General features: G+C 44.4%; 1 protein-coding gene across 4 annotated transcripts; it reads right to left on the bottom strand.

Moving 5' to 3' along the window:
- Positions 1 to 5,807: 5,807 nt before the first annotated feature.
- Positions 5,808 to 23,336, bottom strand: prune2 (prune homolog 2 with BCH domain). 4 transcript variants are annotated; one of them, XM_036937010.1, is made up of 11 exons: positions 23,241 to 23,336; positions 19,547 to 19,622; positions 18,995 to 19,204; positions 18,580 to 18,756; positions 18,095 to 18,197; positions 17,312 to 17,443; positions 14,688 to 14,774; positions 8,200 to 8,298; positions 8,067 to 8,105; positions 7,540 to 7,587; positions 5,808 to 7,313 (listed from the first exon to the last, which is right to left on the bottom strand). In XM_036937010.1, exons 2-11 carry the CDS (start codon positions 19,599 to 19,601, stop codon positions 7,283 to 7,285), a joined length of 981 nt encoding a protein of 326 aa, XP_036792905.1. In that variant the 5' UTR covers positions 19,602 to 19,622; positions 23,241 to 23,336; the 3' UTR covers positions 5,808 to 7,282. The 4 variants fall into 4 exon arrangements, with proteins under 4 accessions (XP_036792905.1, XP_036792906.1, XP_036792904.1 ...); XM_036937011.1 differs by lacking the exon at positions 23,241 to 23,336 and adding an exon at positions 23,002 to 23,213; XM_036937009.1 differs by lacking the exon at positions 23,241 to 23,336 and adding an exon at positions 22,192 to 22,370.
- Positions 23,337 to 24,127: the final 791 nt, after the last annotated feature.

Below are 24,127 nucleotides of genomic sequence, written 5' to 3' on the forward strand. Positions count from 1 at the left end.
ATCAGGTAAGGATTGGGTGTGTGTGTGTGTGTGTACTATTGTGTGTGTGTGTTCTTGAATGTTTTAAGGTATGCTCTGTTCCACCCAGAGGGGAAGTGTGTGCCAGAGCATCCAGACAGTTTCTACGGAGATGAGGACACCCAGGAGTGTGAGGAGTGTCAATCTGACTGTGTGACGTGTAACGGACCCAACATTAACGATTGTGTGTTGTGTGAGGAGGGGAAGAGCCTGGAGGAAGGGGAGTGTGAGGAGGAGAGGAGCCTGGAGGAAGGGGAGTGTGAGGAGGAGAGGAGCCTGGAGGAAGGGGAGTGTGAGGAGGGGAGGAGCCTGGAGGAAGGGGAGTGTGAGGAGGGGAGGAGCCTGGAGGAAGGGGAGTGTGAGGAGGAGAGGAGCCTGGAGGAAGGGGAGTGTGAGGAGGGGAGGAGCCTGGAGGAAGGGGAGTGTGAGGAGGGGAGGAGCCTGGAGGAATTTCATAAATGTATTTCATTACACAGGCTATTGTTAGATGATTGCTAATGACTTGGCAGTCTTGACTTTACCCTGCAAGAGAGTTTGTCACATTGATGATGTACCTTGCTGCAGCGAAGGCATTTTGTAACAGCAATTTTTTAATCCCACCGACTGTGGTTGTAGGCTATGATTATAATGAGAATCATTCGTTGGTACTTTGTGATCTTTCCCCTGCAGGGGAAGGAGAGTGTGAGGCCTGCCATGCTTCATTTGACTCATGTTCAGGAGTGGAGGATAACCAGTGTAAAACCTGTGTAAATGGTCTGTCATACCATAGTTCTGCCTGTCAATTTGTCAGTGTGTGTAGTGTCAGACTGTGTGTGTAGTGTTTGTTTCCTGTGAGGTCAGCTTAACCCTGTGAAAAGAGAAAGATAAGCACATCTCACTAGTTCAGTTGCAGTCCTCTGACTGCATTAAAGCATTCCATTATTTCTGACCGTGGCAGTGTGTGTTCTGACCGTATCCTCCCTGTGCTCCTCTCAGGGCGGTTCCTGTCGGCATAGCAGGTGTGTGTATTGAAGTGTCCAGCGGGCTCGTTCGCCAGCAGGCTAAGCTGTGTGTGTGTGCAGTGTGTGGACACGCAGCGCTGCTCCTGCTGTCAGGATGGATAGTGTGTTCGTCAATACCAGAAGTTAGAATCAATGATGTATAGTATATAAACCCTGGAATGCTGATGCTATGTATTGGCCATTGAGAGGCTTTGATTCCTTCAGTCAGCCATATTGGTACTCTCCAGACGAAGCAGTCCTATATAGGAATGAATGGAATTCTACAGTATTTCACTTAAATATTTCATGACCAAAGGTAATGAGGTTAAGAATTAATTAAATTAAGGAGAGGACCAGAATTGAATGCAACCACTAACTAGTTACCTTGAATGTACAGTAGCTCCCTAGCAACTCAACAAGCACCAGCTGATACCAACCTCCACGTCTGTTTGCAATGCTTTAACTAGTTGCCTTTAAAGCAGCTTCTCAACAAACATCATCTGCAAATCATTGCTAATCAGCCTCCCCACCTATCCTCACTTTTCTTAATCACCTGTCACCCTACTTAAGCCTAATCAAACTAACATTCCACCTCTTTGTTCTGCAATGTCGCGTTGCACAGCTCTGTGCATGACCAGCCTTATCAAGAGTCGCCGCATAACAAGTTAATTGTAATGTTTTGTTGCAGCTCACATCTGCTCCCATCAGGCTAGCTCCCTAAGCTCTACTCTGTTCGTCTCTCAACCTCGCTTGTGGTGTTTCATTCTTTAGAGTTTTATTTAGTTTTCAATTGCTGTCTTCAGTCTCAGTATATCCATCGTTCTTCTCATATCACGGACCAGCAAGCTACCTGCTTTCACCACATTTCCCCTCCCCTCTGCCGGCCAGCTCTTTTCCCATCGCGCTCTCCTTAGGGAATTTCCCGACTATCCACTGCCCTGCTTCACCGAATGCACTAGCGCATCTCCCGGCCACATGCAAGCCCGTGGCCCGCTCCTTGGTGAACCTGTGAGGCCGTGCTGCCAATCATCGCTTCTGAGTCCCAGCTATTCAACCATCAGTACAATAATTAATTTTGTAATACAATACATTCATTTCCATTCACATTAAGGGTAATTGATAAAAGCTGCTTGGCACTCTTCATTATGCCATTAATTAGTGTGTCCAGGGTCATGTGTGACACACTTCATGTGACTGCAGGCCACACAGTATCATATTGCATACTTTTTTTTTTAATGGTGTCTGTCCAGCCATGATTGTTCTCACTTGTTATTTTGCTCTCTTGTGCCCCTTTACTTCATCTAAACTACTTCTCCCTCTCTCTGGTTGGTTGGCTATGGCTGCCGCTCCTGCCGGGACCACAACCACCTCCACCTATGTTGCCTACCGAATGATGACACCACTCAGCCGAGAGCCACCATGACATCCCCTGATACATCTGCTGCATATCCATTCTAACACCACCAACTCAGCCTCAGCCTCAGATAAGGCCTCAGACTTCAACCCAGGCCCCCAAACCATTTTCGGATGTGGCTTCTCTCCCAGCCTCCGATTACGACTTGGCATCCAACACAGCCTAAGTCCTTGCAGCTACAGCTCCCCCTGATGGCCCAGCAGGCCAGCTTTCTCACTCCCCCATTTCTAATTCTTGACACAGCTACACGTTCCTCTCCCCTGTCTTTTTATTTATATTTTTTAATTTCCCCTTTATTTAACCAAGTTCTCATTTACAACTGCGACCTGATGACCGACCTGCGACCTCTCACTGCCCCGGTCTCCATGCCGGCAGTGAACTACCTGCATCCAACAGCTGCTCTGGCCCCCCAGCTCCCTTTCCTCTTGCTACTATTTTTCTCTGGTCCCACTGGACCTGTGACTGTTGCTCAGGCAGTGGCTCACTTACCCTCTGCCAGCGATGGCCTATCTCTCAGCATACTGCTTCCTCTACTCCCCTCTCTTGCTCTGTCTCTGCTGGCCATTGCCTGCTCTAGCCTCTTGACTACATCTTCACAGCCTCTGGCTCCTTTTGGGTCTCACTGGCCCTGTGACCGTTGCTCCGGCAGTGGCTCACCCACTATCTGCTAGTGTTGACCTCTCTTTCCCTCCTTGTCTCGCTGACTCCTGGCTACCTTGCCGATCTTCACAGCCTCTGTCCCCTCCTCCCACTCTCACTGTCCCTCTGCACTGTCTCCCCTTTCTGCCAGGAATGACCTCTCACTTCCCCACCTACTCAGTCAGTTATGTGCTCACTGCCACCACAGCGGTCCGGTCCCTGGCCCTCCTAGTCGCGAACCTGTCCCAGTTCAGTGAAACAACCGTCTCGCTGTTCCAGTCTTCACTGCTGGCCGCTCTGGCCTCCCGGCTACATAGCCTGCACCATCACAGCCTCTTGCAGCGCTCTCCCTCTCAGGTCCAGCTGGCGCCGTGTCCACGGCTACAGCAGCGGCTCATCCCCTTTCTGCCAGTGACGACACTCTCTTCCCCCCCAGGGATCACTAGCCCGGTGAGTGCTGCAGCGGCTCACCCCCTCTTTCTGCCAGTGAGGTCCTCTTCACACCTCGGGCTGGCCTGTGACAGCTGCTCCCATGTTGACACAATCTCCCTCTCCACCAATGACTACCTCAAACTTTGCCACTTGTCCTGTGACCGCCACCCCTGCAGTGCCTCACCTTCTCAGCCAGCGATATGTGCCTGCTCCCCCCCTCCTGTGGCTTGGCCCCTGCCCCCCCCCCCCCCCCCCCCCTCCTGTGACTTGGCCCCTGCTCCCCCCCTCCTCTCCTGTGGCTTGGCCCCTGCTCCCCCCCTTCCCTCCTGTGGCTTGGCCCCTGCTCCCCCCCTCCGCTCCTGTGGCTTGGCCCCTGCTCCCCCCCTCCCCTCCTGTGGCTTGGCCCCTGCTCCCCCCTCCCCTCCTGTGGCTTGGCCCCTGCTCCCCCCCCCCCCCCCCCCCTCCCCCTCCTGTGGCTTTCTTTCAGTTCAGTGAGCTGATTGCTTTGATGTTTTCACTGCTGGCCCCAGCCCCGCCCTCTGGCTCACCATTTCCTCTACTTGGGACTCCAAGCCAAACTCTACATTCCACCCTCTGAATCTTTCATCTGCTGCCCTTGGATTCGTTTATCTGGTCCATGCTCATTCCTAACATCATTCCATTTCCTCATACATATTCTAAACCCATTTCAATGTCTGGTTCTTAAACTCATCAACATGTATTTGTCATTGTAGTGGGTACCGTAACATTACTATTCTAAAGAAATGCATGTTTTAGTTGTATGTTTAGCTCACATAATTTTAATTTAAAGTAGGCATTAAGGTGTACCAAAACATTTCTGAAGGTCCCCAAGAACCCAGTGCCCTCCATTCTTAAATTTGAAGTTTGGAACCACCAAGACACTTCCTAGAGCTGGCCGCTAGGGGCCCGACTAGGCATACCCCTTAGAGCAGACCAGGGTTTAAACACTATTTCAAATGGCTTGATTGAGCGTGCCTGGTGCAATAGAAGCAGTAGAAAAACTAACTGAAATCTATTTGTCACAATGCTTTGTAAACAGGTTTAGACTAACAGGGAAATGCTTCCTTACGGGCCCTTCCTAACAATGCAGAGGCCCAGTCGGTGTAATTCACAGATGGCTGGATGGGCCGGGTTAAAGATGTTAAATACATGGATCAGGATGCAACGATCTACATGAAGTTCAGGTACGGGCTGCCAGGGGATAATGACGAGAGCTATACATTTTGCTGAAGGGTGATGTATCTTTAGCAGGATTTTTCTCTTTCTGCCTCATCGCTCACGCTCTCTCGTTGAATCGCTCTTTCTCTCAGAGCTGGCAGCCATCTTATTTGTCCTTGTTTTATATAAAACACAAAGATATTTCATGTTGAGGTGTTTTAATAAATGCTGTTCATACACAAAATTGTGTAGGTTGTCAAATACCAGTTATTTTTAACATTTAGGGGAAAAGTATATTCTTTGACCTTTAGGTTTATTTTGTCTGACTTTAACCATGGCCCCTGAAATACAGTATCATGCCAGTGAAACCAGTTTCAAAATATTATTCCTCTTTTGCAATAGTGGGAGTGTTTAAGTTCAATACTTTAAATCAGTTATGGTTTTGCCACTTGTCTTTGTATACTTCATTTGCTTTCATGGACTTTTGGAAATGTTTTTTTGTTCTTCAAATAACATTGACAACATTTTGTTGTGATACAAGCCATGTGTCACTATCATTGTTATTTAACTAGGTAAGTCAAGAAAACATTCTTATTTACAATGACAGCCTACCGGGGAACAGTGGGTGCCTTGTTCAGGGGTAGAACAAAAAAATAAATATTTTACCTTGTCTGCTCAGGGACTCGATCTAGTAACCTTTCGTTTACTGGCTCAACGCTCTAACCACTAGGCTACCTGCCAACCTGTATACAGTTGGCACCAAATGGAAGAATAGACAATCAGGGAGGAGCTACCTGGACTTATACAATAAGAAACGCTAAGGGCTGGATTCAATCTGTATCGTGGAAGATTTGTGTTAAAATGTAAAGGTAATTTTAGATTGAGCCGACATATTCAGCTTTTACTGTGAATGCAGTCTCCGCAAACGCAGGAACATTGCCTTTTAAATTTCAGTCACAAATTTTCCCACAATACTTCTGCGATACACATTAAATCCAGCCCTTAATATCACCCTGGTGGTGTGATAGGAAGGTAAATGACCTTCAAGTATGGCTAATAAGGATGCAAATTCATCACTGGCCATTTAATTCACAAATTAATACAACTGACATTGGCATAGATGGCACGTGAGGAAAAACACAGAATTGCTCAGCGTAAAACAATTTATTGATTTCGTGTTCCATCATATTACACACACTGTTGAAGGCCATCATTCTGAGGAAACATGCATTGACACACACGCATACACCCACACGTGGGATGCGAAATTGTGATTTACAGAGACCCATGCTGCTCTCTCTGTCCCACTCTGAGGTCATATCCTGTTTGGTGCAGCAAGAGCCCTAGACGGTGAATATGTAGAAAGTCTGACGGAAACACACAGACACAACACACACACACACGGCACACTCGACTTATAGGACAGGTATCTGAAAGGACATGCTCTCACAATTTACTGACAGCTTGTTTTCACACATTACCACATGGTTACACACAGAAATATATTTCTATGGTTACACACGGCATCCTCTGTATTTCAGATTAATTCAACGTGAAAACATCTAGAGATTTTAGTGGTAAAACACTTTCATCAAGATCCAGAGTAATAAGATCAACAACAAAAAAGATTGAGACGTGTAACTTGGTCATTTCCTAAGGGGACTAGGTTTTATCATGCCATCGATATGTCAGATTGATTTTGACATACCATCGTTGATGTGCTGTTGTCTCAAGGACATAATGACTTGTCTAAATCCCAGATGGACTAACATTAAAGGTAGACTCAGCGATGTGATTTAGATGCAGAAAGTCAACATCATAGTGGGTCAATTTCCGCAAGAACTAAGAGCAATGAAGCATGAAACTCAAACTTCCCCGCTGTTTTGGTCCTGTGGCTGTGGCTACCATGCTGTGGACACCGTGAAGCGTGCACCTGCACAGATACTGTGAAAGTCAAGTCTTGCATCTCGCTCCTTTCAATATCTGCAGTGCTGCTCGTGGCCACATCAGTCCACTGAGTCTACCTTTAAAGGATGAGACATTATTGCTTCACTGCTGCTCATGCATTATTACCAAAGTACAACATTAACTTCGATGCTAAGAATGGAAGTATGTACTGTACTGTGAGAGACCATTTGTTATTCTGTCCTTAACAAACTATCATGTATGTGGATTTACAGTGTCAAGCATCTTAGTACTGATCCTGGGCAACCCACTTGTGTGCAAATTCTGTTACAACCCAGCACACACACCTGATTATTCAACTAATCATCAAGACCTATGTGTGCTATCAGGTGTTAGTGCTGGGAAGAAACAAAACAGTGCACCCCTGTGGGTCCCAAAGACCAGGATTAAGAAACCCCTGGTGCTAATCTAAAGTCTGTCAATGGTGTTGTAGATTAATGTTATGGTGATGTTATAGGATACTGCGTCTGAGTGCTAACAGGGATTATGGACTGTTTTCATAGTCGTCTCCGTGTCTGACAAACACACAGGAATAGTACATCAGTCTTACTGTTTCTAGTGTACGAAACATTCAGGAGTTCTAAAACAATGTGAAATTCCATTTTGAAGCGAAGCCACAACCATCCATTTGCAGTGGTGTTGAACACCACTTTGTCTAGGAGCTGTTCGTGTTGGTTTTATCGGCTCTGCAGAGGAAGAGAAGCCAATGAAACAAGCAGTAATGTTAGAGGTAGCATCCCAAATAGCAAACTATTCCCTAATATAGTGCACTGCTTTTGACCAGGGCCCTAAAGGGAATAGGGTGCCATTTTGGGACGCAACCTTAGTGTTTATATGAAAGACAGACAAGCCAGACAAGGCCATCTCTCTTCAGACTGCACTTAAACAAGTAGCTTTAGTGGTCTTACTGACTCTGGTCTCCCAGACGTCGGCTCAGGTCCCTGGAGGAAGCTGCTCACACTACCGAAGAAAAAGGAAAACAAGTCAGAAGGGATTCTGGGGTGCAGTGGTAAATATATCAAGGGCTACATTCTGTGGACCATATTTAATCAATGATATTCCTTGTGGGGGAGGCTGAACCAAACATAGTCACACGAGTATGTTTCTCATTGGAATTCTACATCTCTTTCTCAGACTCATCTTATTCACCATCTGTGATATATCACCATAATTAATCATCAATAAGCCATAGATTATGGTAATACATGGAAGACAAATACCTTGCGGGATACAGTTATCACATTTCCATATTACAACAGTGTATGAAAGTAGTCAGAACAAACACACAAGTGAGAAGGCTGAACCAACCTAGAAGCCTTTCTGATCTTAAACAGGATCATGTGATAGATGGGAGTCTAGTTAAGAGAGAACAGACATGAGGGGGTACATAGTTTCTGTTTCTACAGCCGTAATAATAAGGGAAGGGAGTCAATGCTTACGTCGAGCTCAGCGCCGCTTCCTTCAGCTCCTCGTCAAGGCTAAGGGGTGAGAGTTGACAACGGAAGATAGTCAGTTACAGTGAAGAGGAGGAGAGGAGAAGAAGGGAGAGAGAGATGTGTAGACTGGGCTCACCTAATGATGCACTCTGGGATGTGGACATACTCCATGGGGATGAGTTCCTGCAGCTCAGCCAGACTGTTCACGTACTTTATCTTATTGCTGAACTTGGTGCTGTGACAAAACACACAAACACACTCCTGCTATCTTTATCTACCAGATTATTTAATTTGAAAAGAGAAATGTACACTGAGTGTACAAAACATTAGGAACACCTTACTAATATTGAGTTGCACCCCCTTTTGTCATCAAAACAGCCTCAATTTATCTGGTCATGGACTCTACAAGATGTCAAAAGTGTTCCACAGGGATGCTGGCCCATGTTGAACCCAATGCTTCCCACAGTTGTGTCAAGTTGGCTGGATGTCCTTTGGGTGGCGGACCATTGATACACACAGGAAACTGTTAAGGGTGAAAAACCCAGCAGCGTTGCAGTTCTTGACACAAGCCAGTGCACCTGGCACCTACGACCATACCCCATTCAAAGGCACTAACATATTTTGTCTTGCCCATTCACCCTCTGACTGGCACACATACACAATCCATGTCTCAATTGTCTCAAGGCATAAAAATCCTTCTTTAACCTGTCTACCGTCCCTTCATCTACACTGATTTAAAGTGACATCAACAAGGGATCATAGCATTCACCTGTTCAGGCTATGTCATGTAAGAGTAGGTGTTTTGTACATTTAGTGTATACCATGCTTTCATGAAGTATTCACACCCCTTGACATTCTCCACATTTTGTTGTGTTACAGCAAGAATTTTAAAATAGATTAAATTGAGATATTTTGTCACTGGCCTACACAAAATACCCCATAATGTCAAAGTGGAATTATGTTGTTTGAATTTTTTTTATTTTATTAATTAAATATGAAAAGCTGAAATGTCTTGAGTCAAGTATTCTACCCCTTTGTTATGGCAAGCCTAAATAAGTTCAGGAGTAAACATTTGCTTGACATGTCACATAATAGTTTGCATAGACTCACTTTGTGTACAATGTTAGTTTTTAACATGATTTTTGAATGACTTCCTCATCTCTGTAACCCACACATGCAATTAACTGTAAGGTCCCTTAGTTGAGCATTGAATTTCAAACACAGATTCAACCACAAAGGCCAGTTAGGTTTTCCAATGTCTCGCCGCAAAGAAGGCACCTATTGGTAGATGGGTAAAAAAAGCAGACATTGAATATCCCTTTGAGCATGGTGAAGTTATTAATTACAATTTGGTTGGTGTATCAATGCACCCAGTCAATACAAAGATACAGACATCCTTCCTAACTCAGTTGCTGGGGAGAAAGGAAACCACTAAAGTAATACTGCAAAACATTTGGCAAAGAAATTCACTTTTTGCCTTGAATACAAAGTGCCATGTTTGGAGCAAATCCAATACAACACATGACTGAGTACTACTCTCCATATTTTCAAGCACAGTGGTTGTTGCATCATGTTATGGGTATGCTTTTTAAAAGTATTTTCTTATTTCACCTTTATTTAACCAGTTAGGCCAGTTGAGAACAAGTTCTCATTTTCAACTGTGACCTGGCCAAAATAAAGCAAAGCATTGCGACACAAACACAGAGTTACACATGGGATTAACAAACGTACAGTCAATAACACAATAGAAAAGTCTATATACAGTGTGTGCAAATGTAGTAAGATTTGGGAGGTAAGGCAATAAATAGGCCATGGTGGCGAAATAATAACAATTTAGCAATTAAACACTGGAGTGATAGATGTGCAGAAGATGAATGTGCAAGTAGAGATACTGGGGTGCAAAAGAGCAAAAAATAAATAACAATGTAGGGATGAGGTAGCTGGGTGGGCTATTTACAGATGGGCTGTGTACAGGTGCAATGATCGGTTTGCTGCTCTGACAGCTGATGCTTAAAGCTAGTGAGGGAGATATAAGAATCCAGCTTCAGTGATATTTGCAATTCGTTCCAGTCATTGGCAGCAGAGAACTGGAAGGAAAGGCGGCCAAAGCAGGAGTTGGCTTTGGGGATGACCAGTGAAATATACCTGCTGGAGCGCGTGCTACGGGTGGGTGCTGCTATGGTGACCAGTGAGCTGAGATAAAGCAGGGCTAAACCTAGCAAAGGCTTATAAATGACCTGGAGCCAGTAGGTTTGGCAACGAATATGAAGCGAGGGCCAGCCAACAAGAGCATACAGGTCGTATATGGGGCTTTGGTAACAAAACAGATGGCACTGTGATAGACTGCATCCAATTAGCTGAGTAGAGTGTTGGAGGCTATTTTGTAAATGACATCACCAAAGTCAAGGATCGGTAGGATAGTCAGTTTCACGAGGGTATGTTTGGCAGCATGAGTGAAGGAAGCTTTGTTGCGAAATAGGAAGCTGATTCTAGATTTCATTTTGGATTGGAGATGCTTAATGTGAGTCTGGAAGGAGAGTTTACGGTCTAACCAGACACCTAGGTATTTGTAGATGTCCACATATTCTAAGTCAGAACCGTCCAGAGTAGTGATGCTAGACGGGCGGGAGGGTGAGGGCAGTGATCGGTTGAAGAGCATGCATTTAGTTTTACTTGCATTTAAGAGCAGTTGGAGGCCACGGAAGGAGTGTTGTATGGCATTGAAACTTGTCTGGAGGTTTGTTAACACAGTGTCCAAAGAAGGGCCAGAAGTATACAGAATGGTGTCGTCTGCGTAGAGGTGGATCAGAGAATCACCAGCAGCAAGAGAGACATCACTGATGTATACAGAGAAAAGAGTCGGCCCGGGAATTGAACCTTGTAGAGACTGCAAGAGGTCCGGACAACAGGCCCTCTGATTTGAGAAACCAAGGCTGTTGAGTCTGCCGATAAGAATGCGGTGATTGACAGAGTCGAAAGCCTTGGCCAGGTCGATGAAGACGGCTGCACAGTATTGTCTTTTATCAATGGCGGTTATGATATCGTTTAGGACCTTGAGCGTGGCTGAGGTGCACCCGTGACCATCTCGGAAACCAGATTCCATAGCGGAGAAGGTACGGTGGGATTCGAAATGGTCGGTAATCTGTTTGTTTACTTGGCTTTCGAAGACTTTAGAAAGGCAGGGTAGGATAGATCATCCCCACCGCGGCCGCTTTCCAATCTTTAGGGATCTTAGACGATACTAAATAGAGGTTGAACAGGTTAGTAATAGGGGTTGCAACAATTGCGGTAGATAATTTAAGAAAGAGATGGTCCAGATTGACTAGCCCAGCTGATTTGTAGGGGTCCAGATTTTGCAGCTCTTTCAGAACATCAGCTATCTAGATTTATGTGAAGGAGAAATGGGGAGGCTTGTGCAAGTTTCTGTGGGGGGTGCAGAGCAATTGACCTGGGTAAGGGTAGCCAGATGGAAAGCACGGCTTATTGAAATTCTCGATTATCATAGATTTATCGGTGGTGACAGTGTTTCCTAGCATGAGTGCAGTGGTCAGATAGGAGGAGGTGCTCTTATTCTCCATGGACTTTACGGTGTCCAAAAACTTTTTGGAGTTTATGCTACAGGATGCAAATTTCTATTTGAAAAATCTAGCCCTTGCTTTCCTACCTGCCTGTGTATATTGGTTCCTAACTTCCCTGAAAAGTTGCATTTCGCGGGGGCTATTCAATGCTAATACAGTACGCCACAGGATGTTTTTGTGCTGGTCAAGGGCAGTCATGTCTGGAGCGAACCAAGGGCTATATCTGTTCTTAGTTCTACATTTTTGAATGGGGCATGCTTATTTAAGATGGTGAGGAAAACACTTTTAAAGAATAACCAGGCATCCTCTACTGACGGAATGAGGTCAATTTTCTTCCAGGATCCCCAGGCCAGGTCGATTAGAAAGGCCTGCTCGCTGAATTGTTAAAGAGAGCGTTTGACAGTGATGAAGGGTGGTCTTTTGACTATGGAACCATTACGGATGCCGGCAATGAGGCAGTGGTCGCTGGGATCCTGGTTGAAGACAGCAGAGGTGTATTTAGAGGGCAGGTTGGTCAGGATGATATGTATGAGGGTGCCCGTGTTTATGGATTTGGGGTTGCACCTGGTAGGTTCCATGATAGTTTTTGTGAGATTGAGGGCATCTAGCTTAGATTGTAGGACGACCGGGGTGTTAAGCATATCCCAGTTTAGGTCACCTAATAGTACAAACTCTGAAGATAAATGGGGAGCAATTAATTCACATATAGTGTCCAGGGCACAGCTGGGGGCTGAGGGGGTCTATAACAAGCGCCAACAGTGGAGACTTATTTCTGGAAAGGTGGATTTTTAAAAGTAGAAGCTCGAATTGTTTGGGCATAGACCTGGATAGCATGCCAGAACTCTGCAGGATATCTCTGCAGTAGATTGCATCTCCACCCCATTTGCCGTTCTATCTTGGTGGAAAATGTTGTAGTTGGGGATGGAAATTTCAGACTTTTTGGTGGCCTTCCTAAGCCAGGATTCAGACACGGCTAGGACATCAGGGTTGGCTGAGTGTGCTAAAGCAGTGAATAAAACAAACTTAGGGAGAAGGCTTCTGATGTTGACATGCATGAAACCAAGGCTTTTACGTTTACAGAAGTCAACAAATGATAGCGCCTGGGGAATAGGAGTGGAACTGGGGGCTACAGGGCCTGGGTTAACCTCTACATCACCAGAGGAACAGAGGAGGAGTAGGATAAGGGTACGGCTAAAGGCTATAAGAACTGGTCGTCTAGTGCGTTGGGGACAGAGAACAAAAGCAGCAGATTTATAGGCGTGGAAGAATAGATTCAAGGCATAATGTACAGTATGTATGTTAGGATGTGAGTACAGTGGAGATAAACCTAGGCGTTGAGTGACAATGAGAGAGGTTTTGTCTCTGGAGGCACCAGTTAAGCCAGGTAAGGATTTTTTGTGTGTGTGGGACAAAATATATAAGGCATTTTGAGCCGAACTGAGGGCTCTACTGTGAAATAAAACAATAAGAAATAGCCAAGACAGCAGTAGACTAGACATATTGACATTAGAGAGCGGCATAAAGCAATCACAGGTGTTGATCAGGAGAGCTAAGACAACAATGAGTAAATGGTGATGAATGGGCAGAGCAGGTCAGTTAGGTACATACAGGACCTGAGTTCGAGGCTGGGGCTGACAGATAAACAAATGAGGTACCGTGTTATTGAAGCAGTCCAGGGGGCATCAGCTGTGTAGCCGAGTGATCATAGGGTCAAAAGAGCAGCAATAGGTGAATCAGGGTGAGGTTTGCTAGTCACTACTACGCTAGGCGAGCAGGGGACACAGCGTTCAGAAAAGCTAGTGGGCCGGGGCTAGTAGATGGTTCTTTGGCGACATCGTAACAGAATAGCCTGTTGAGACCACATCGGGCGATCACGTCGGCAGTCCATTCGTGATGGATTGGAGGGGCTCCTTGTCAAAAATAAAGGGACCAGGCCAATTGGCAAAGGAGGTATTGTAGCCCTAGAATTAGCTGGTCGAGCAGCCTAGCTCGAGGCTAGCTCAAGGCTAGCTGCTGCTGCTTCAGGACAGAGGCGTTAGCTAACAATAGCCAGTTGTTTGCAGCTAGCTAGCTGCGATGATCCGGTGTAATGATCCAGAGCGGCAGGAATCTGGTGATATGGTAGAGAGAAACAGTCTGATATGCTCTTTGTTGATATCGCGCTGTGCAGATTGGCTGGTGTTGTCCGAGCTAAAGCTGGCTGATGACCGGGAAAAAGGTGAAGACTGCTAGCCGTGGCTAACAAAGACTAGTAGCTAGTTAGCTGGCTAGCTCCCGATGGAAGTTCCAGTTATAAGAAATAAAAATAGCAGATCGGTACTACATTGGATGAGGTGGGTTGCAGGAAAATATATGTAGGTCGTAGATAGAAAGTGAGATTAAGATACATACGAAAAAGACTGGCTATTTAAACGGGATAAGACACGGGAACAAGACAAAGACATGGATGCTTGTGATTGTTCAGGATAAAAATAAACGTAATGGTGCGAATCCATGAGGAAAACCTTCCACCAGACACTGGGAGATGAATTCACCTTTCAGCAGGTCAATAACTAAAACACAAGGCCAAATCTACACGGGAGGTTTTTACCTAGAAGACAGTGAATGTTCTTGAGTGTCCTGGTTACAGTTTTGACTTAAAACTGTTTGAAAATCTATGGTAAGACCTGAAAATGGTTATCTAGCAATGATCAACAACCAATTTGACAGAGCTTGAAGAATTGTAAAAAAGAATAATGGGCAAATGTTGCACAATCTATGTGTGGAAAGCTCTTAGAGACATCCTGAAAGACTCACAACTATAATCACTGTCAAAAGTGATTTAATATATCAAGATATTCTAGTTTTCCTTTTCTTTTTTTCTTTTTTTCCCTCTTTTTTTTTTTTTTTTTTTACAAATGTTAGACTTTTCTTGTACTTTGACATTAGAGTATTTTGTGTAGCTTGTTGACCAAAAAAAGGACAAATCAGTTTTACTACCACTTTGTCACAACAAAACGTCATGGGGTGTGAATCATTTCTGAAGGCACTGTCTACATGTGTTTACCTTATGAAGGGCCTGGTGATGGCTAGGATGGTCCGTATAAACCAGGACGGGTGGACAATGATGAAGGATTTCAAATTCTTCCTGAGCCTGTAACCAAACATTCATAAAAATTATCATATTGAGTGTTTGTGTGTGGTGGCATGATACAATGTTATTACTGTTGAACACATGGGGTAATACAGTTGAAGTCTAAATTTACATACACCTTAGTCAAATACATTTAAACTCCGTCAGGAATTGTGAAAAATACAGTTTTTCACAATTCCTGACATTTAATCCTAGTAATAATTCCCTGTCTTAGGTCAGTTAGGTCACCACTTCATTTTAAGAATGTGAAATGTCAGAATAATAGTAGATATATTTATTTATTTCAGCTTTGATTTCTTTCATCACATTCCCAGTGGGTCAGAAGTTTACATACACTCAATTAGTATTTGATAGCATTGGCTTCAAATTGTTTAACTTGGGTCAAACGTTTCAGGTAGCCTTCCACAAACTTCCCAAACTTCCCAGTGTGTCACACCCACACTTTTTTCTTGTCTAGGGGTTTTATATGTTTATGGGGCTGTTTCCTTTCTAGGTATATTGTCTGTTTATGGTTGCCTGGATTGGTTCTCAATTAGAGGCAGCTGTCTATCTTTGTCTCTGATTGGGAACCATATTTAGGCAGCCATATTCTGTGGTACTTTGTGGGTGATTGTTTCCGTGTCTGTTCACCACACAGTACTGTTTTGGTTTCTTCAGACGAAGAGGAGGAAATCAGCCGTTTCACAATTACCCACCAAAACAGGACCAAGCAGCGTGGTGACAGGCAGCGGCAGGAGGAGCAGCGCAATCAGGACTATTGGACTTGGGAGGAGATACTGGACGGAAAAGGACCCTGGGCACAGCCAGGGGAATATCGGCGCCCCAAAGCGGAGCTGGAGGCAGCGAAGGTGGAGAGGCGCTGGTATGAGGAGGCAGCACGGCGGCGTGGATGGAAGCCCAAGAGTCAGCCCCAAAAATGTCTTAGGGGGGCACACAGGGAGTATGGCGAAGCCAGGTAGGAGACCTGTGCCAACTTCCTGTGCTTACCGGAGAGCGAGAGGGACCGGGCAGACACCGTGTTATGCTGTGGAGCCGAAGAGGAGGAAATCAGCCGTGACACCCACAATATGTTGGGTGAATTTTGGCCCATTCCTCCTGAAAGAGCTGGTGTAACTGAGTTAGGTTTGTAGGCCACCTTGCTCACACACGCTTTTTCAGATCTGCCCACACATTTTCTATAGGATTGAGGTCAGGGATTTGTGATGGCCACTCCAATACCTTGACTTGTCCTTAAGCCATTTTGCCATAACTTTGGAAGTATGCTTGGGGTCATTGTCCATTTGGAAGACCCATTTGCGACCAAGCTTTAACTTCCTGACTGATGTCTTGAGATGTTGCTTCAATATGTCCACATAATTTTCCGCCCTCATGATGCCATCTATTTTGTGAAGTGCACCATCTATTTTGTGAAGTAGGGACTACTGCAGCAAAGCACTCCCACAACATGATGCTGCCACCCCCGTGCTTCACGGTTGGGATGGTGTTCTTCGGCTTGCAAGCCTCCCCCTTTTCCCTCCAAATATAACGATGGTCATTATGGCCAAACAGTTCTATTTTTGTTTCATCTGACCAGAAGACATTTCTCTAAAAAGTACAATCTTTGTCCCCATGTGCAGTTGCAAACAGTAGTCTGGCTTTTTTATGGTGGTTTTGGAGCAGTGGCTCTTCCTTGCTGAGCAGCGTTTCAGGTTATGTCGAAACAGGACACGTTTTACTGTGGATATATACTTTTGCCTGTTTCCTCCAGCATCTTCAGAAGGTCATTTGTTGTTGTTCTGGGGTTTGATTTGCACTTTTTGCACCAAAGTATGTTCATCTCTAGGAGATAGAACGTGTCTCCTTCCTGAGCGGTATGACAGCTGCGCGGTCCCATGGTGTTTATACTTGCGTACTATTGTTTGTACAGATGAACGTGTACCTTCAGGCATTTGGAAATTGCTCCCAAGGATCAAACAGACTTGTGGAGGTCTACAATGTTTTTTCTGAGGTCTTGGCTGATTTCTTTTGATTCACCCCTGATGTCAAGAAAAGAGGCACTGAGTTTGAAGGTAGACCTTGAAATACATCCACAGGTACACCTCCAATTGACTCAAATTATGTCAATTAGCCTATCAGAAGCTTCTAAAGCCATGAAATCACTTTCTGGAATTTTCCAAGCTGATTAAAGGCACAGTCAATTTAGTGTATGTAAACTTCTGACCCACTGGAATTGTCATACAGTGAATTATAAGTGAAATAATCTGTCTGAAACAATTGTTGGAAAAATGAATTGTGTCATGCACAAAGTAGATGTCGTAACCAACTTGCCAAAACTATAGTTTGTTAACAAGAAATTTTTGGAGTAGTTGAAAAACTAGTTTTAATGACTCCAACCTAAGTGTATGTAAACTTCCGACTTCAACTGTAAATACATGTTAATCCTATCACATTTTATCCCGTGGTCCTGACTCTATCCCCTTGCACTTTTTCATACTACAAATATAATTAATCCATCCATCTACTCATCCATGAATCAAACATTGTAAAAAGCAATCTACCTCCTGTCAATCATCTGGTAGCACTTCTTGAGCCAGCCCATTCCAGGCATCCTCCTGTGGGGCGTGGCTCCGTTCAAATAGACAATCATATAGTCCTCTGCCACCATCAGCTCCAACGTGCTGATCACATACCTGCCGGCAGGGCAAATAGCAGGGCAAGTACACATCAAACTACTATCACTGACTTCGCTGATAACTACTTTATTGAGGGAAAATGTACTTACTACCACTGTGATATGAGTTTGCCTCACCTAGCTATCTTAAAATGAATGCACTAATTGTAAGTCGCTGTGGATAAGAGCATCTGATAAATGACAAAATGTAAAATGTAAATCAATCTAATCACTAGATTCTAGTGTATGATTTAAAACATCTGAAATATCACTGAAATGAAGAACAAGAGAGGAGTATGACAGTGAACGATTGGAAGGTACATGCAGAATATTTACAACATTGCTCTTCAAGTTATTTTTCTTGGAAATAAAGACAGACAAGAACTTAACCATAAAACGCAATTAGTTATCAGTATATCCATCAAAACATCTACAAATAATGTGTGTATTGTTAGGTCACAGGTCTACGTTTCGAACCAGGGATAGGGGAGTAAGGTCGGGAAACATTCCGATCCACACAAGATCTGAGTAATAGCTTGCTTGACATTTAAAGGTAATTTCAGATTGAGCATAAATATTCAGCATTTATAGTGAATATGATCTCCACGTGCATCACCTTTAAAAGTTGCCTAAGTCAGTACTAATGAGAGTGAGGATAGGTGCAACTTACAGGAAGAGATTCTCCATGACTTCATGGTAGTCCTCACTGTCACTGTCTGGAAGGAAACACGCTGCAAACACTATTATGGCGTTCACTCCGTTTCCATAGTACCCTGATGAAGGAAAAACAACACTTCAAAATAAATATTAAAATATTGCCCACACTACAACAGTTTACAAGAGTACCCTGTCTCAGAGGCTAGATCGTGGGTTGGGTCTGGGTTGGGTGGGGTGGGGTAGGGTAGGGTGTTGTTGGGTGAGGTGTTTGGCTGTTTTGTTTCTCAGTTTGTTTGTATTTCTCTCTGTCATCTGCCATCGGTATGTCAGTGTATGTCTGAATATTACATTTTGTTACCTGTAATTAAGTCCCATTACATTCCATGAAATTAAAATCTGTTTTGTATGGGAGACCCCATCAAGAGAAAGGAGGTCAAATTAGGTATATAAAAAAAGAAGGTAAAAAAACACCAAACAACAATCAGAACTTTCCTGTACCTCCATGTGATATAACTCTCTGGTAGGGCTCGATGATCTTCATGTTAATGCGGTGTTCCTGCTCTCCGATGACCACGGCCCTCCACAGCTTCGCATCCTGACGCTCCTCCGCTGCACTGCACGTAGGAATCGGCTCGCACGGCTCTTTTGATGTGTTGCGATTGGCTGTCGGGGGTTCTGGTTTGGGGAAAAAAACAGAAACACAGCTAGTAGAAAACACAGACATACTATAAATCCAACAACAAACATTTTATTACAGAGAAATTAGGTATACGGAATAACATTTTAATTTTCATTGATACAGCTTCCCAAGTGGTGAAATATCTTGTTTGGTATATTAGTCTGTCTGAAATGGACCTATACTGTAAAGTGTACTTAAGAGTGCCATTTGGGACGTACTCCTAGACTGACTCACCCTCCCAGTCCAGCTCATTGTCGGTGTAGTCCAGATAGTCTGTGTCGTCAGGCGTATCCAGGTCGTCCACGTTAATGTCCAGGTCATCGGGTGTCTCTAGGGCGTCGTCTTCACTCTGGTCCAGTGAAAGGCTGATACGCGGGGCGGAGAGCTTCTTCCTTTGGGAGGGGCCACCCGGCGTGCCCTGCAGGGGCAGCGAGTTGGGAGGGGCTACAGGGAGAGAGGGGGAAGAGTCACTGTACATGTTAGAATGATCCATCTGTCTCTCTTCATCACTCCTTATCTCTTGTGGAGTCGTGTGTTATGGCATTTTGTCTGGTTGTCTTCTGTGCTAAAGAACATTTGGACTTTTAAATGATATAGCAGTAAATGTGCATTAGGAATGAGTTAATGTGTCTGTATGAGTAACTAGCCTCATCATGCTGCTGTATGTAACTGTGAGAGTGTGCCTAATTAAGTCAACTGACAGCTCAGTCCTGCAGGTAGCCAAAGAGTAATGATGGAATAATAACCTATCACACACAGAGTTGCCAGTGTCTAACTGAGGCTCACCTGGTCTGCCCTCGGCCACCTCTGAGCTCATCTTACTGTGAGATGCCAGGTCCATGCCCTCATCACCCAGTGGGACCTGAAGAGGACACAGAGACCAATGACATACTGAATACAGACTCAATAAAGAGTGTGTGTGCGTGCGTGCACATGTGTGAGTTTGTCCATGTCAGAGAAGGCTGGTGGGAGGAGCTAACTCCTCTGGTTCAACTGTGTGTGTGTGTGTGTGTGTGTGTGTGTGTGTGTGTGTGTGTGTGTGTGTGTGTGTGTGTGTGTGTGTGTGTGTGTGTGTGTGTGTGTGTGTGTGTGTGTGTGTGTGTGTCGTTATCTAAACAACAGGGCTTTCATTTCTTGCACCACAAAGAGAGAATAGATTGTTCACTTCAACAGACTGGTTACAAGGTCCCAAACCCTCTACTGTGGTCCTTCAACCTCTACATTGCTGGGGAGAAGCATCATCCATCATCCAAAATAGTCCCTATACTACGAAATCATCCACAATAGTCCCTATACTAAGACATCAAACATATGCACAGACACAGACACATGCATACACAGACACACACAATAAAATATGCACTATACACACACGTACACATGGATTTTTATACTGTAGATATGTGGTAGTGGTGGAGTATGGGCCTGAGGGCACACAGTGTGTTGTAAAATCTGTGAATGTATGTGGGGACTGCCTTGGCAGCAGCTAATGTGGATCCATGATAAATACAAATACTAAGACGTCATCCACAATAGTCCCTATCCTAAGAAATCATCAACAATAGTCCCTATCCTAAGACATCATCCACAATAGTCCCTATCCTAAGACATCATCCACAATAGTGCCTATCCTAAGACATCATCCACAATAGTCCCTATCCTAAGACATCATCCACAATAGTCCATATCCTAACACATCATCCACAATAGTCCCTATACTTAGACATCATCCACAATAGTCCCTATCCTAAGACATCATCCACAATAGTCCCTATCCTAAGACATCATCCACAATAGTCCCTATCCTAAGACATCATCCACAATAGTCCATATCCTAAGACATCATCCACAATAGTCCCTATACTAAGACATCATCCACAATAGTCCCTATACTAAGACTATTGATACTGCGTACCAGTGAGAGCTTGACTGTGTTTTGTGTTTGCTCATACACACACAGTGAGTGAGCTCAGTTGGCAATACTGTAGTACACACAGTCACATAGTCACATATCCTACAGGCACACTGTCTTAAAGGATTGTGTCTCTATCATTGCTGCTGGGATGATTTGAATTTACCCCACTAGAGGCGAGAGGAGGGAGAGGGGGAGAGGGAGAAAAGGGGGAGAGGGAGAAGAGGGAGGGTGGATGAGGGTCAGAAAGGGAAGGGGACTAGAGTGGAGGAAGAGGAGTGGGAGGGAGAGGGAGAGGGAGTAGAGGGGAAGAGGAAGAAGAGGGGGAGAGTGGAGGAAGAGGGGAGAGAGAGAAAATGGGGAGAGGGAGAAGAGGGAGGGTGGATGAGGGTCAGAAAAGGAAGGGGAGTAGAGTGGAGGAAGAGAAGTGGGAGGGAGATGGAGTAGAGGGGAATAGGAAGAAGAGGGGGAGAGTGGAGGAAGAGGGGAGAGGGAGATTAGGGAGGGGAGTGGAGGAAACGGGGGAGAGTGGGGTGGGAGGGGAGTAGAAAAGAGGAATGGGAGTGGAGGAAGAGGGGGAGAGGGAGATGAGGGAGGGGTGGGAGGGGAGTAGAAAACAGGAATGGGAGTGGAGGAAGAGGGGGAGAAGGAGATGGGGGGAGTGGGGGGGAAGACGGGGAGCGGGGGGAGGGAGAAGAGAGGGGAGTGGGAGGAAGAGGGGGATAGGGATAGGGAAAAGAGGGAGGGGAGAGGAGAAAGAGAGGGAGAAGAGGGAGGGGAGTAGCGAAAGAGAGGGAGAAGAGGAGAGAAAGAGAGGGAGAAGAGGAGAGGAGGAAGAGGGGAGAGGGAGAGGGTGAAGAGGGGGGAGTGGGAGGAGGGTTGGGGTAAAGGTCGTCAGATCTCTCCTTCTCTGTGAATCATCCATCCGTTTCTTGCAGGAGGAGGCGGAGAGAGGGATGGGGAGGTAGGGTAAAGCTGTTACATCATCAGCAGCCCATTCTCCTCCCTCTCTCCTCCCGTTCTCTTCTCTTCTCTCTCTCCTCTTTTCAGTCTCTCTGCTGATTCAAATGTCCACACGCTCACTCGAGCACAGATTAGGCACAGATGCAAATGAACCAACCTTCACGTGCACTCACGCACATGAAAATACTGAACTGATCCTAGTTTCTCTTCCAGACGGGAGAAATAAAATCTGATTGCATTGGCAAATGCAACAAACAAAAAACATGCTGATTAGAATAGCTGAATTCCGAACAGAAAATATGAATTACATACTGCTGATTCACACACACACATACACACAGACAAACACACATATGGTTGGTATAGCAAGACCAGCATCAGCTGCTTTGCTCCATGGACGGCGATGAACCGCCTAATACACACACCGCAGCACAGCAACACAGTGCTGATGACAGCAGCCCCTCCCTCTCCTTCTCTTCCTGTCTCTAGAAAATAAATACATCTCTCTCTTCTCCCTTTTTCTTTATTCTGCATCACATTTAACCCATCCACTCACCACTACTGGGGCACAGGAATCTCTGTCCTTCTCTGTCTCAGAGCATGGATTTCAGCTGTATCTCCCTTTTTGTCTTTATTTTCCTCCCAGGCTCTTGGTAGAGATGCTCAGCTTACAAACTGCTCACAGCTTCCACCATTTTGTGGTCACATGACCCAGGCTGGCACCAAATAAAGGCAATCCCCTGCTTCACCAGTTGTGCGTGCGTGTGTGTGTTATTATTAGAGGCCAACTGAGAGGAGTTGTAAGCCCGACTGCGCAGCTAAAAGAGGTTTTTATTATCCCTCAGGGCTAAAAGAGAAACAATGAGTTGAAAGGAAACAGTATAATTAAAATGAATCCCTTGCTTTCACTATTTAAGACAATCGATGTATTTTAGAAGCCATTCCATGTTATTTGATTAATCTAAATAAATCGATCAGAAAATATTGTAAATACGTAGCAGTGCTTTATGATGAGCATTAAACTGTATAACTACCACCTTCACTAATGTTCTAATTTTACGACCATTTGCTAGTTCCACCCACTATAAATGTTCAGTTATAACTACATCATGTCTGGTCACCTTAAAATGCTTCAGTGTCTCCTAAATAAACACACCTACCTACAGTCTCATTCATCTCCCATACTTCTCCATGTACAGTATCTGCCTTATTGTCTTCATTATAATATATATATATATATATATATATATATATATATATATATATATATATATATATATATATATATATATAATACACTATCTAAGGATAACAAGCACTTGATATTTCAATCAAACAATAGAAAATAAATACAGCATCTCCTCACCTAATGCAATCAAAAATTTAAAAATATAAAAAAACAGGAAGATCGAACAATAGCCAGTGTCTCCTACTACACAATAGAGATGTGGAACTTTAAAATATGAGCAGGGAATTCAAGTATACAGTAAATAGTTGCAAACACTGGTTGTTAAACGACAAAACTTAATTCTACATAGTTGGAAGACTTTTCCTCTGAAGAGATCCTCTTTGGACGGGCGCATGTTTGTTTGTTTAGTCACTCACCTCTGTTCTTGGTCTCGGTCTCACCAGTTAAACAGGAAGAGATAGGAGTCTGAAAGTACAGCACACATGACTGCTGCCTGTTTGGTACAAAGGTCGTTGCCACGATGTCCTGCCACCGTCATACCTGCGTGTGTGTGTGTGTGTGTGTGTGTGTGTGTGTGTGTGTGCGCGCGCGTGTGTGTGTGTGTTAACACCAGAGCTTGACTTGTGATGGAAGAAGTGCAGGAGCTGTCTTTTCCGAAGTCATCCATTAGACTATGTTCACTGAAATTCACAAATGACATTATGCTATAGATACCTCTGATTATTCACTGTTAACGGTTAATACATATTTTCCTTGACTTCTCCATGACTTTTAACTACATTTTCATTCATATTCATATTATATATAGCTTACATGAAAAAGTAAGCATTACTGACACTGGAAAACTGGTGTGTCCAATCCCATGTAGACCTACCACCTCCTGCCATTGTGCCCTTGATCAAGGCACTTAGCCCCCCACATAGAACTGCACTGTTAGTCACGTTGTCAACATGTGGTCAACCCTCCATCTGGAGAGCTCCTGGGTGTGCAGGCTTGGCTTTTTCAACATTACAACCAAATACATTTGTCTTTATAAAATTATTCATGTGTTGTGGAGATCTATGCACAGAAAGTTATTTGTCAATTAGGATATTCTTAGAATATTTGTAATGATGTTCGCAGTTATATTGCTTCTGTTTAATAGAGGGAAATCCCAGTTTTCTAACAGTGAAGATTTATTTAGGCTCTGCAGTGCTGGTGGAAAGACAACAATGAAATTAATGCTTAGTTAGCCAATTCAAAACATACCTATAGCTATCTAGTTAGTCTGTCATTATTTTATACCTGCTGCTAAAATGTGGTT

This window comes from Oncorhynchus mykiss, chromosome 12 (genome assembly GCF_013265735.2).
Source record: "Oncorhynchus mykiss isolate Arlee chromosome 12, USDA_OmykA_1.1, whole genome shotgun sequence".
Taxonomy (NCBI): Eukaryota; Metazoa; Chordata; class Actinopteri; order Salmoniformes; family Salmonidae; genus Oncorhynchus; species Oncorhynchus mykiss.

What these genes read in the sequence shown, in the direction of transcription:
- prune2 (XM_036937010.1), bottom strand. Translation starts at nt 19,601, where the DNA reads ATGGACCTGGCATCTCACAGTAAGATGAGCTCAGAGGTGGCCGAGGGC. An exon ending in GAGAGTTATATCACATGGAG is followed by an intron (nt 18,198 to 18,579) that starts GTACAGGAAAGT and finishes TTCCTTCATCAG; the next exon opens with GGTACTATGGAAACGGAGTG. An exon ending in ATCACCAGGCCCTTCATAAG is followed by an intron (nt 8,299 to 14,687) that starts GTAAACACATGT and finishes GTTTTGTCACAG; the next exon opens with CACCAAGTTCAGCAATAAGA.